Genomic DNA, 13,697 nt, shown 5'->3' with positions numbered 1-13,697 from the left:
CGGGGAGGTTCGTCATAACATGTGCGCATGGGCGTGCCTTCAGATCAGGAAGCAGGCCGCGCTTTACCCAATCAAATGTAGTGGGCGGGATTCACATGTCCGTCGATCCTTCCCCCCTCGAAACAAACCGAAACTAATTTAACAATAGCGTCCGCGGAGCAGACAAAACCACGGAAAGATATTCACATTTTAACTTACTCTTTCATCATAGAAACAAGTGGGCTTATAACCAATACGATCCATGTTCTCTGGGAGAAGTGGTGTTAGTGTTCCGTGTAGAAATATTGTTAGTGGGAATGAAAACATAGTCGCACCAACCGGAAGTGATGCGCTGAAGGCATACAACAAACACCGGTTTCCTTGCGCACTGGCGTTACGTTTTCTTCCGCCCAGAGCCAACAGACATAGAACAAACAGCAGAGGGCGCTGTTTTTCATTTTCAGTTGGTGATGGGTTCCCAGATTGCACAAGATGTGACAAGAAAGAAGCGATCATCATACCTTTGAAATGAGTGTTTATCCCTTTAGTTTACCTTCACAGAGGACAAATATTCCATGCAATAATCAACTCTGTGGGGAGAAATGATGACAGATAAATGAGTGTAATTTATCACTTGTTTATGTGTTTTTACCAAAGGTGACTCATTGAGGTGTTATGAAATTAGCCTGGAGGTATGAGTGCCTGTTTGTTTAGATGTACTGTGTCTGAGCATGAATTAATCTTTTAGATTTACAGCTTTATCTCATCGATTCATCTATTCCGTTGTGTTTGCTTGCTCTCTCTCTCTCTCTCTCTCTCCTCTCTTCTCTCTCTCTCTCTCTCTCTCATCTCCTCTCTCTCTCTCTCTCATCTCTCTCTCTCTCTCTCTCTCTCTCTCTCTCTCTCTCTCTCTCTCTCTCTCTCTCTCTCTCTCTCTCTCTCTCATCTCTCTCTTCTCTCTCACTCTCTCTCTCTCTCTCTCTCTCTCTCTCTCTCTCTCTCTCTCTCTCATCAAAAAACCTACAGAACTTCCTAGGCACACTTAGACGGCCAATAGGGACAGGCTGTTTGCCATACAGACTTGTATCGTGGACAGAGCTGCGAGGGCCCGTTCATCGCTGCTTGCAGCTTTAATTAGTGTGGAGGGCAACCAGACTATAGTACTATAGTTCCTTGGGTCACGACGCATCTCCCCATATAGGCCACGCCCATTTGCGTCAGGATAGATTTTCCGCCATTTTGAATTTTCTTCAAAACACACTTTTAGCTCCTTCTCCCACATATTTTGTCCAAATTTCACAAAAATCGGTACACATGATCTCTGGGCCCATGCGATAAACATATCCAAACGGCATTTAGATAGTCCTTACCGGCTTCCAAAGTTAGTGGGAGGGGCCCGTTTTACCAAAAATGCCAGAAATCACGAACGAAACGTCCGGTCAATCCCAAATTTGAATCAAATGTCGAGGGTGGTTTACTCAACGAATCCCCAAAAGCATTTCCACTTTGACCCATAGGGGGCGCCACAAATGCACAAAACGTAACCGTTTGATGCAAAAACATGATTTTTGGGGGGATCTATCCTCTCTAAATGAATCGCAAGTGATCTCAGGAGTTGCGTGACAATGTAATTGGCGCAGCCTCCGACGGTATTCCTCCCAGCGTATTCCTCGAGTCCCGGCGGCATCGACCCGCGACTCGCATCGGCGCAACCACACTCTGCAATTGCCCTGAATTGCGACGCGTCTAGTTATTATTCATATTCCCAGGCTGACTTTTGTTTCCAGTCAACACATGAAGTTGGTGATAACATTTACCACTTCTGTATTTACCACTTCTGTATTTACCACTTCTTAGTCATACTTCTCTTTTTTTTTTTTATCTTTTATCTTCAGTTTTCTCCCATAAAGTGAAAAAAGCTGTTTCATAAGCCTGTGCAGTACCATACTGTATGGTTTGCAAAACAGACCTACAATTTACAATTTAGGCATTTAGCAGATTCTCTTAATCCAGAGTGATTTACAATAACAAAGTAAACACGTATATCAAATGTATATTGGGGAGTATTGTATATTCCCCAATAGCATGAAAACAGCGATAGACACTTATTTGCCAACTACAGACCCATTTCCCTGCTTCCGCAGTTTTCAAAAATCCTAGAAAAATTATATGTGCACCGACTAGATAATTTTATTGAGAAATATAACCTCTTGTGTGAACAGCAGTATGGCTTCAGAGAAAATCGGTCCACCTCAATGGCAGTGTTGAATCTTACAGAGTAAGAAACTGTGTACCAGTATTGCGCGCACAGGTCCGGCACCAAGGGTGCGTTCGGAAATTGCGCACCGGAGCGCACTCGCCTATTAGTTCGTATTGGCCAGTGCGCTCATTGCTGTATTTCCGAACGCAAACATATGTTGGGAATTGATTGCATGAAACAATCACCTGTGTGTTCAGTCTCAATGTTGGTAAACAAATAATTGGTCTATATTATATAGATCAAAAGAAATGTTAAACTAAAACTAATTATACTTATATATTGTTCCCTTATAGTTCCCTACATGACATACTGTGTGGAGGTATGGGGAAACACTTAAAAAAAACGACGTTAAACCAATTTTTATTCTACAGAAAAGAGTTATACGAATAATTAAGAGAACTGAGTACCGTGAGCCTACCAACGCCTTATTCATTAAATTACACACATACAAATTTTGGGATATGGTTGATCTCCAAACCCTGTTAATTATGTTCAAAGCTTACAATAACTTACTTCCAGACTGTCTTCAGAAGCTGTTCGAGACCAAAGACACCCAATATGAACTTGGAAACACTGGTATGTTTGAAACAACATGGGCAAGAACCAATACTAAACAACACTGTGTATCAGTAAAAGGAGTAAGTTTGTGGAGCTGTTGCGATAATGAATTAAGGAGGTGTAGATCGATCTATGTCTTTAAAAAAATACTATAAACAAGTATAAAGAGGTAGCGTGATCATGTATTATTTTGGTTGTTATATATAGATATAGTATAATAATGAAAATAAAACAAAAATTAAAACAAAGAAAATACAAAAATAAATACAAAAAGAAAGTAAAAATAACAAATCATGTATTCACATATATGTGAACATGCATTGTATTATGAAGCCAAAACCTTTGTCCTGTTTTTTCTGTATTTTTTTCTTCTCCTTTTAATTTTACTTTTTTGAGATTTTTTTATTTTTTTATTTATTGTGATGGATGTATTTTATGTTGAAAGGGTAGGCAAAATAAGCTATGTAGCTTCAGCCTATACCTTTTTTTGGTCACAACTATGTCATGTATTATTGCTGTTGTTGTTTTAAGAGAATGGAGCATATTGTTTGCACGACCAAAAATAAAAACCTGCAAAGTGAAGTGAAAAAAAAGTGAAATGCATAGAGACAGTGATGTGCCTCAGTAATAGGATCATAGGTCAACCAAGAACCTAGCATCAGTCTAAACAGTGCAATATAATTAAAAAAAAAGATCTGTACATTGAAACTCAAACTACAAACTATAGGAAATGACATTTTAGCCTTTGTAAGACTGCATGGTCGTCAAGGCTAGGTCAAGTGCTACAGGCTAAAGTGGAGTTTGATGCGTCTTCAGATTACGGCGGAAAATTGGGAGTGAGTCTGTAGTTATAACTGCAAAGGGGAGCGTTAACTGGAACGCTCCCCTGGAACGCTCCCCTGGAACGCTCCCCTGGAACGCTCCCCCATCCGGGACAACTGGAGCGTTGTCCCGGATGTTTTAGGGAAGGTTCTGACAGTTTCCCTGTGTCCCCTACACACAGACCTGCACACACATGATGTTGCTATGTTTACAGTTTACATGTGTGCCAAATGTCATGCCTTTATCCACCTCGTAATGATTTTTCACATAATTCCCCCTACTATCAGTTATCTTTATTTTTTTGCATTTGGAATCACACGCCGGTTTGTTTATACAAGCCACCTGTCTGGCGCCTCGCCAATAAATGTCTTGCAGGCTTTAACGCAAATCTTAGTTAACTTTTTATTTATTCTATACATTTTAGGCTATCCCTTGCAGTGGTGGAAAAAGTACTCAAATTCTTTACTTAAGTAAAAGTACCAATACTGCAAAATAAAAATACTCTGTTACAAGTAAAAGTCCAGAATTCAAAATTTACTTGAGTAAAAGTACAAAAGTATTGGCATCAAAATGTACTTAAAGTACCAAAAGTAAAAGTACTAAAATGTTTGAAAATAGCAGATCTACAAGCTCACAACGCGTCGCTTCGCGACACATTGTGAGCTTGTAGATCTGCTATTTTCAAATAGCCTCGGTATAAAATAGGGCTAAAGTGGTTAATGTGTGTTCTATAACATCATAATTTATATCTGCAAAGTAACTAGTAACTAAAGTTTTCAAATAAATGTAGTGGAGTAAAAGTACAATATTTGGCTCTGAGATGTAGTGGAGTAGAAGTAAAAGTATTGGAAATTGGATATACTCAAGTAAAGTACAAATATCTCAAAATTGTACTTAAGTACAGTACTTAAGTAAATGTACTTAGTTACTTTACACCACTGATCCCTTGTCATAAGGCCAAGGGATAGCCAACGAAATTAAATAAAATTGGACGCGGCCTATCCTACATTAAAATTGCCTAATGCGTACAGTGAATGGTGGGTCGACGTCACAAACGTAATATCCAGACTGGCGAGGCGCACCATTGCACCCACTTTCAGAGGACCCCAACAGGTGACCTCACCAACACATTATGGAAGGGACCACAATGGAAACAAGCTGTAAGCTTGTTTGCATCATCCTTTTGATTATGGTGGGTCAGATGTATGTTTTATGTGACGCATGTTTTATTTTATGTACTTAGTTACTTTCCACCACTGGTAATTGATAGGAATAAAGTAATTTTTGCGGTGAAGTATTAAGGAATTGATTGAAGGGCATACCACCAGGAGTGGAGCCTTCGGCGTAATTTGATGTTTTTTTTATTTATTATTACCCCAGCATCTGTATTTTCTGTATTTAACAGAAAACAGCAGATCTACAAGCTAACAATGCGTCGCAACGCGATGCGTTGTTGCAAGTAATTTTCTGCAAAGATGTTTAATGTAGAGCGAAAACTGAAAAGACATTATTAGTACAGAGCCCTGAGAGACTCTGTATATAGTCTAGGGTTTAAGTGGTTAAAGTGTATTTTTTTTCATTGAATTACTTTACTCGAGTACTGCATGTCAATGTTTCGATACTTTAATACCAGTGGTGTCGTGGAGGCCACACGGAGTAGGACGGCGTGTGGCCAGTCTTTTTTTTACGCGCAAGGTACACCATGGTACAGTGCACGTGCACGCTAGAACGTGTCCCCCCCTCCTAGATTCACGAGCCAAGTACTCAAATGGCTACTTTGCATAACAGGTTTACAAGTGAGTGTGAAAATGTATCCTCAGATTCCTCACTCCTCACATCTATAGGCTACACGGTAACAACACAGCGTGTTGTCTTCAGTAGGGCTGCTGCCAGTATCCTGTCTGCACGCAGCAATGCCTCAGCCACCGTCCAAGAACAGAAAGATACTCGTTCAAAGCAAACTTTTAGTTTCAGCTCTAGAATTCATGGCATTCCTTGAATTTGTATTAGTTTAAAAAAAACTAAAACTAAGCTAAAAAACATTTCCTATACAAAAATGATTCCTAATTTAAGGTAAAATAAAATGCGCACGGTGTGCGCGTGCCCTGCACGTGACATCATTAAAATACCGTCCTGCCAGTAAAAAACTAAATCACCATGACACCGCTGTTTAATATTTCTACTCCATACATCTCAGAGGCAAATGTTGTACTTTTTACTCCGCTACATTTAGGCTATTTGAAAACTTTAGTTACTAATTAATTTGTAGATTTATTTAATTTATTTGATTTGCACAAACAGTTATATAAACATAAGCAAAACATGATAGCTCTTTCCATGGTAAGGTTTACAGTATTAGTTGTTGTGCCGGTGAGGTAAGAAACCCTAGGGGGGCTTATGCGAGTACCTCACCGTTTACATTACGTATACATTGATTTATTTAATATTAAAAACAAAAACAAAAAAACTATAATGAACAGAGAAAAAAAACGAGACAGGAAAAAAACGTCTGTAATCTATACACATAAGATAAATAAAAATAAAATGACAGACTGGGCAGAAGAGACAAAAACAAAACCAAAAGAAATGATTAGGACAAAGCAAAGACATGATACTACTATATAGCCATGTGGAAATAGTAAAGATAAGAGATTTCTAAGGTCCATTCTTGACAATAATTATGGGTGCCTATCATTCTAGTGTATTCAATTTACATATCAGGCTTCTCCTGTAGGTAGGAAGGGAGGATGTGGGCGCCACTAGGTGGAAATGGGCATTCCACAGCACAACACCTCTATATTTAGTGGCGAACTGCCCCCTGTTGGTGGTACTTAGTGGGACATGTAGTTGATTCGCTTGCCTGGCTTGGTAGGCATGAATGCTGGAATTTGGCTGGAATTTAGATTGTTATTACAAAACACATTGAGAAAAGAAGCCCTATTTTATACTTCGTCTATTCAAAAATAGCCGTTCTACAAGCTCACAACGCGTTGCAACGGGACGCTTTGTGAGCTTGTAGATCTGCTATTTTAAGTTTTGAAAAAAAACGTCGGCATAATGAGTACTTTTGCTTTTGGTACTTCAAGTACATTTTTTATGACAACAATTTTGTACTTGAATAAAGGACTTTTGTGTTTTTATTTTCTGGTATTGATTGATTGATTGATTGATTGATTGATTGATTGAACACTTTATTAGTTATAAATGTAAACAGCACGTGGTACAGTCAGGCATTAAGGCTAAAAGGATAACACAAAGAAGTCCTGGGGACTTGTTTCCATTATGGTCCTATGTGTTCAATTCATCAACATAGCTTTTACTGCTCAAACAACCTGAGCAGTTCTTCCAGCACTGTTAGTAGGTTTCAAGTGTGAGGATGCGCATACAGCAGCGGTTCTCAAACTTTTTCATGTCAGGGACCCCCAAAATGATATGTATTTGGTTGCGGACCCCCATCTCAAAAACATTTTGTGCCAGGGATTTTTCAAAAAAAGCAGATCTACAAGCTCATAGCGCAACACCGAGTGCCGCACTATGAGCTTGTAGATCTGCTATTTTTAAATAGCCAAAGTATAAAATAAGGTTAAAGTGGTTAAAATGATTGTGACGCTCCATATTAACTAATTTTGCTGAGGACCCCCTGGTCCTCAAAGCTCCCACAGCTCTCTCAGACCACTGGGAAATACACACAGACACAGGGATTTGAACATAAAGTGGGAACAGATTAAAAGGGCATACTGTACTCTGAAAGCAGTGAATATAGTGCCAATATGAATGAAACAAAAGCACATGGAAGTGGATTACAGCAGACTCTTCACATGGAATGGGAAGAAAATCAGAGGAATGGACAAAAGGTGTAATTGTAAAGATTAAGAAATACTGAATATAAAAAAATATAATGGAAAATAATACACAAGATTTGACCCCAAAAAAAAAGAAAATAATAAAAAAAAATGCATGCTTTATTGTGAGCTTAAAGGAGTAGTTCAACCAAAAAATGACTTGTTTTCTATCAATTACACGAAGCATTGAATTCATGGTGATTTTTTTGTGTGTTTTTGACGCATTCCTAAGCCAATGATTTGACTACCGGCGGAAAGATACTAATGTATCCGGTAGGAGACTCAAAGGAGTCACTTTGAGTCTCCTACCGGAGAGACTGCCGGTCATCAAATTATTGGCTCAGGAATGCGACAAAAACAAAAAAATCTCCATGAATTCAATGCTTGATGGGGTGCGTAATTGATAGAAAATATGCAATTTTTGGGGTGAACTACTCCTTTAAGTCTTTACAGATTGAAGACATTTGACGTGGCAGTTGGTCATTGTTCGGGGCTGATAAGCAGCCTGACGAAAAAAACGTTTCTCTGTAGCGCACTTTGTGTCACCGCAGGTTTTTAGCCTGACCGTAGTGGCACAAAGATTACGTTTTGCTGGGATGGTGCATGTGAGTCCTTAAGCTCTGCTCAAACACCTTACGGAGTACGAGTCCTGCAGGGATGTATGTCCCCATGGTACGCTCAGCCGAGTGTACTGCCCTCTGGAGGGCTCGCTGGTCCCGAGAGTGACCCGATAACTATTCCTGTACCAAAGGATCCCTCGTCAGAACGCGCTGAATGATAGCAGAGTAGAAGGATTTCAGGTGTCCGTGTGAATTCGTCCCTGACAAGTGTGTGATGTGCACTGGGGTAGCCTACTGCTCACCCTCCACAATGGTGTCTATTTGATCGTGAGCTATTGGAATATCAATATCAACAAAGAACTAGACAGTTACTGTTCCTGGAGAAACAAGTGTGGACTCGATCTAAAAAAAATGACAGATTATGGTCTGCGAGCGAGGGCAAAGTGCCCTTGCTCATTCTATGCATGGTTCGAGGCTAACGATGCTAACATTGTTACTTCTTTAACCAATAGAGGGTTCAACATAAGAGAACACAGAGGTCACAGATGTGCTGCTGCTGTCATCTGTCCCCGGTTGTTTTTTGGCGTTTGTCGGTTTCCTCCACAGCCTCCTCACCTTCATCACGGCGACGTTTATTCATCGAGCAGGACGGACGTATCGTGGGTAATGTATCGGTACGCTCTTCATCCTGACCCGAGGAGGTGACCTGTGGCTTGAAGCAGGAGGTGCTGTGGTGCTCTGGGAACCTTTTCACCGCGGGGGCCCCTGCTGGGCTCTTGTCGGCCACGGGCAGGGGATTGGGCAGTCGGCGGTACAGGGGTGCCAAGGGCTTGCCTGCCAGCCAGGGGTGCTCGAGGGCTTGGCTGGGTTTGAGGCGCTCCGAGGGGTCCCAGTCCAGGCACTTCTTTATGAAGTCAATAAAGGTGGAGTCCTCGCAGCCCTTGAGAGCAGCGCTCCACTCCTTACTCCCAGGGGGGCCTCTCATCTTGCCCAGGCGGGAGCAGGACCCGGTCAGTACGGTTTTCCCCGTGGACAGCGTACTGACGCTGCAGTAGCGCGGGTGGCGGTGGGGGTGGATGAAGTTCTTTGTCCGCTTGGCCTGCTCCAGCACCTTCTGCGGAGGCATGCCCAGCAGCTCCATGACACAGGCCAGCTGGTCGCCTTCGTCCTCGCCGGGGAACAGAGGGTAACCCGTCAGCAGCTCGGCCAGGATGCAGCCGAAGCTCCACATGTCGATGGGCAGGCCGTAGCGCGAGCCGAGGATCACCTCCGGGGCGCGGTAGAAACGAGACTGGATGTAAGCCGTTTGGAACAGATTACATCCAAGCTGTTCGAAACAGCTGGAGCCAAAGTCAATCACTTTGATGCAGCTGCGTCCCTCCTGCTCGAGCTGGATGTTATCGGGTTTGAGGTCACAATGGATGATCCCGTGACTGCTCAGCGCAGCCAGACACTGCAGGATGGAGTGGGCGTACTTCCTGACCACCGGCAGGCTGAAGCCCTTGGACTTGTTCTTCTTGATGAGCTCGTTCAGGTTCATGCTCAGCAGCTCGAACGTCATGCAGATGTGGTTGCGGAACATGAAGGTCTCCAGCATGTGCACCACGTTCATGGTGCCGTTGAGGTCCTGCTCGCGCAGGTACTCCAGGATGCGGATCTCCTCCTGCGCCTGCCGGTGGAAGTACTTCATGTTGCGAACCATCTTCAGGGCCACGTGCTGCTGCAGCTTGTGGTCGAACACCTTGGCCACCTGGCTGAAGCTGCCCTTGCCGATCACCTTGAGGAACTCATAGCGGTAGGCCAGGTGGTCCTGCGGGACGTGGATGTAGTGAGCGTCTTCGTCGTCGTAGCCGCAGTTCTTTCCGCCAGCGACGGTGGGCCTCTTCTTGGCGTTGATGCCCAGGAAGTAGATGTCTGGGTAGGAGTGGATCTCCGTCTGCTCCAGGGCGGTCAGCTGGGAGCCGAACTGCCTCAGAGCCTGCTCAGGAGTCAAAGGTTTGACGTACAGCTTGAGGCCCATGTGCGTGCTGCTGCTCCCGCCTCCGTTCCCTGTTCCCTGGGGCGCAGACGAGTAACTGGAGGCCTGGGTTAACTGTGGACGGCTCATGCCGTCCACACTGCACTCTTTGGAAAGGCTGGATGCGGGGGTGGGTTTATCCAGTGCCTGACAAGTTGTCCAGTCGAGTGCCTGACCGGCGGTGGTCCATTTGTTCTTGGTCGCCTTCAGCTGACTACCTTGTTCCGTCACCTGATCCCTCGTCACGCCTTTGTTCTCCACCGCCGCGTGTTTAGGCTCGGGGGGCTGCCCCGGCGGACTTTTGGTATCCGCGTCTTCTTTGAGGATGTGGTCCGTTTTCATGTACGAGTCATCGTACAGTCCTTTTATGTTTGTCTTGATAATGCTCTCCGAGTTGACCTTTGGTTTAAACGTAGGCAAATAGGCAATTGCTTTGCCTTGCCTCACCTTGAGACCCATCGTAATTGGCCACGTCGTTCTTTTATACTTTACAGCTCTGTGGTATCGTCTGACGAATATCAATGAGCTCCCTCTTTCCTTTTAGTTTAGCTGAATGGGTTCCTCCCATCAAACAGCAGCTTGTGTCAACATAAGCTAACTTGATCCTCTTATCTCATCCGAATGCACCAAACTGTCTACAATGTGTCAAGTGGAACTGAAATGAACTGCGCTGTGCACGCTTATAATGGCGTTGTGACGTCAGATGTGGTTCTGACCTTGCATTGTGATTGGCTGAGAGGCACGGTCATCCAACTAGATGTTCAGTTGAATGACAGTGTTCTGCACACCTAGGTTTTCAGGCCACTTTGGTCTGACAATTAAGTTTCAAGTAGTTTCCATATATGGGCATGTTACGTTTGTAATGTGACCACACACACACACACACACACACACACACACACACACACACACACACACACACACACACACACACACACACACACACACAGCATAGCAGTGGTGGCCATTTTGTGATGCCACAGATAGAAAACCCTTTTGTTTTTCCCATAGAGATTTCCAAAAATATTTATATAAATTATTTTAAGCCTGGAACCAAGCCATCCAGGCTCCTGGTGAATCATGACCGTAAAACATGTGATTCTGTGTCAAAAAATATGTTAAACCCACAAAAAAAGGGTTAGGCTATTTATCAAATGATATAGTATTAAAAAAATGTTTTATTGTCATGTTTCACCAGGGGCCTGGATGGTTTGGTTCCAGACTTAAAATAATTTATATACATATTTTCTAGCCAGAAACAGTCAGTGAACATGTTTCATTGCCACCCAATCATTGAGTCCTAATATGACAACAATAGAGCATAGACATGTAACGATTCACTCAACCCACGATACTAGGTTCATGATACGATTTTGCACGATTTTTTAAATGCAAATTATTTTCCAGACAAATGTTTATTACTATTATTTCTGTTACATAAATCCAGTATTTTCTTTAATTTTCTTCTCTTATACTCTTTTCAATACGGTAGCAAATGACTGAAACTTTTAATCATCAATTCTCTTACAAAGATCTTCTATTTTCTTCTCTTTTTTTTACACGCCCTCTGCTGTTTGCATCACGATGCAAATTGCGATTTAATCACGATTTAAATTGTCACCAGTTTGAATCGATTTTAATCGATTTACCGTTACATACCTAAGAGAGCAACAGCTTGAGTCACATTAGTACACAACAATACAACACAACATGTCAACTATAGAACAACAGCTTGAATCACATACACAACATACAACACAATCAGCAACAGCAGCAGCAAAGCGGGAAAAACCCCAAAAACAGGTTCCTACCCTGAGATGTCTTCTTCTCGACTTCATCAGTGGTGTGATGACCAAGTTTAAACTTTGGATCTCATTGACTCAACTCATTGTAGACCCCCCTCTCTCTAGGTCATCCTCAGACAAGGCCTCCAGTGGTGTCTCTAGTCATCTCCATCGTCCATACGTTTGGCTAGCAGCTAGCATGGCCAGTACCTTCCTCCCCTGATTCTTTCTTTAACAAGTCCATGTAGGTAGGTAGGTACTGTAGGTGTGGAACGCCCAGTGGTGGAATGTAACTAAGTACATGTACTCGAGTACTGTACTTAAGTAAAATGTTGAGGTATTTGTACTTTACTTAAGTATTTCCAATTTCCAATATTTTTACTTCTACTCCACTACATCTCAGAGGACAAATATTGTACTTTTACTATAATTATTTGAAAACTTTAGTTGCTAGCTACTTTGCAGATATAAATTCTTACATTATAAAACATACATTAACCACTTAAGTCCTATTTCATACCTAGGCTATTTGAAAATAGCCGATCTACAAGCTCACAACGCGTCGTTTGTAGATCTGCTATTTTCAAACATTTCAGTACTTTCAAGTATATCTTGATACCAATACTTTTGTACTTTTACTCAAGTAACATTTTGAACACAGGCCTTATACTTGTAACAAGAGTATTTTTGTATTATGGTATTGCTACTTTTACTTAAGTAAAATATCTGAGTGCTTCTTCCACCACTGGGGGACGTCCTTGTGATCAATGTCCATGTGTTGTTGCGGGTCCCAGATCAAAAGTCTGCTGGCCGGGAGCTCCCAGTGCTCCCAGCTCACTGTGGCCGTCTGGGGGTCATCACCTTGGCTCTGGTACCCGTGAACATGACTCCTATGGTTCCAGAGTTGGTTGGGAGGGACACCATAAGCCTTGAGAAAGAGAGACAGAGAGACAGAGAGAAAGAGAGAGACAGACAGACAGACAGAAAGTTGTAAGACTTGCTCCAATATCAAGTTACCAATGATGGTTTAATTTACTGACACATTAACACCAAGCAGTGTGAAATATTGCATCTTATATAAAATCATTTCTCTATAGAGCAAACATTTCAGCGAAAATAGACGATCTACAAGCTCACAACCTGATATATACACAACCGTTATGAGCTTGTACTCGGCAAAGAGATTGGGTGTTTGTGTAGAAAAGGCGCAAACCATGTGTTCACCTTATTCGTGGCCCTTCTCCAGTGCAGCACCATTGCCCTTTACTGCTCACTTCCGCCCTAATAGGCTGCAGGTGTAATGCAGGTAATCAGTGTGTTGCCAGATTTTGCAAGAGAAACAAGTGGGCAGCGGCCAGGTCTATGAAAACAAGCCCAATAGAAGAAGAACTATAGCCTTTCCTATAAGAGTTCCTCCCCCCGGCTATTTTAAAGTAGCTCACAACGAGTCACATCGCAACATATTGTGAGCTTGTAGATCTGCTATTTTAAAAAAGATATTGGGGGGAAAAAGTCAAACAGATTGAATGTATTTATTTTTTTAAACACCCCCATACAACACAAATGTTATATGGGGGTCCCTGGCACAAAATATTTTCAGATGGGGGTCCGCAGACAAATACATTGATTAATTAAGTAATCTGGGGGTCCTTACCACGCCAAAATGTGGGAACCACAGGTTTAAAAAACAAGCCCAAAGTTGCTGATTATAAGCAGACAGGCCATGGCAACGCTGGGAGACAGGAAACCCCTTGATCTGGTGGCGGGGCTCCCCATCCCCCCTGCCCACCGTGGCCACGCCCACGGTGGGCGTGGCCAGGAAGAAGGTGACCCCGGTCAAAAGTGTAGAGTTTAAGTGGTTAAAAGCACGAGATT

General features: G+C 42.5%; 1 protein-coding gene across 1 annotated transcript; it reads right to left on the bottom strand.

Moving 5' to 3' along the window:
- Positions 1 to 8,580: 8,580 nt before the first annotated feature.
- LOC308079036 (dual specificity tyrosine-phosphorylation-regulated kinase 2-like) lies at positions 8,581 to 10,497 on the bottom strand (the record flags this gene model as incomplete). The annotated part of the gene is made up of 1 exon (XM_080420373.1): positions 8,581 to 10,497. One exon carries the CDS (start codon positions 10,495 to 10,497, stop codon positions 8,581 to 8,583), a length of 1,917 nt encoding a protein of 638 aa, XP_080276499.1.
- Positions 10,498 to 13,697: the final 3,200 nt, after the last annotated feature.

Source organism: Gymnoscopelus braueri, assembly GCF_963280865.1.
Source record: "Gymnoscopelus braueri genome assembly, chromosome: 22".
NCBI classification, from domain to species: domain Eukaryota; kingdom Metazoa; phylum Chordata; class Actinopteri; order Myctophiformes; family Myctophidae; genus Gymnoscopelus; species Gymnoscopelus braueri.
This window is presented reverse-complemented; position numbering and strand designations above follow the sequence as displayed.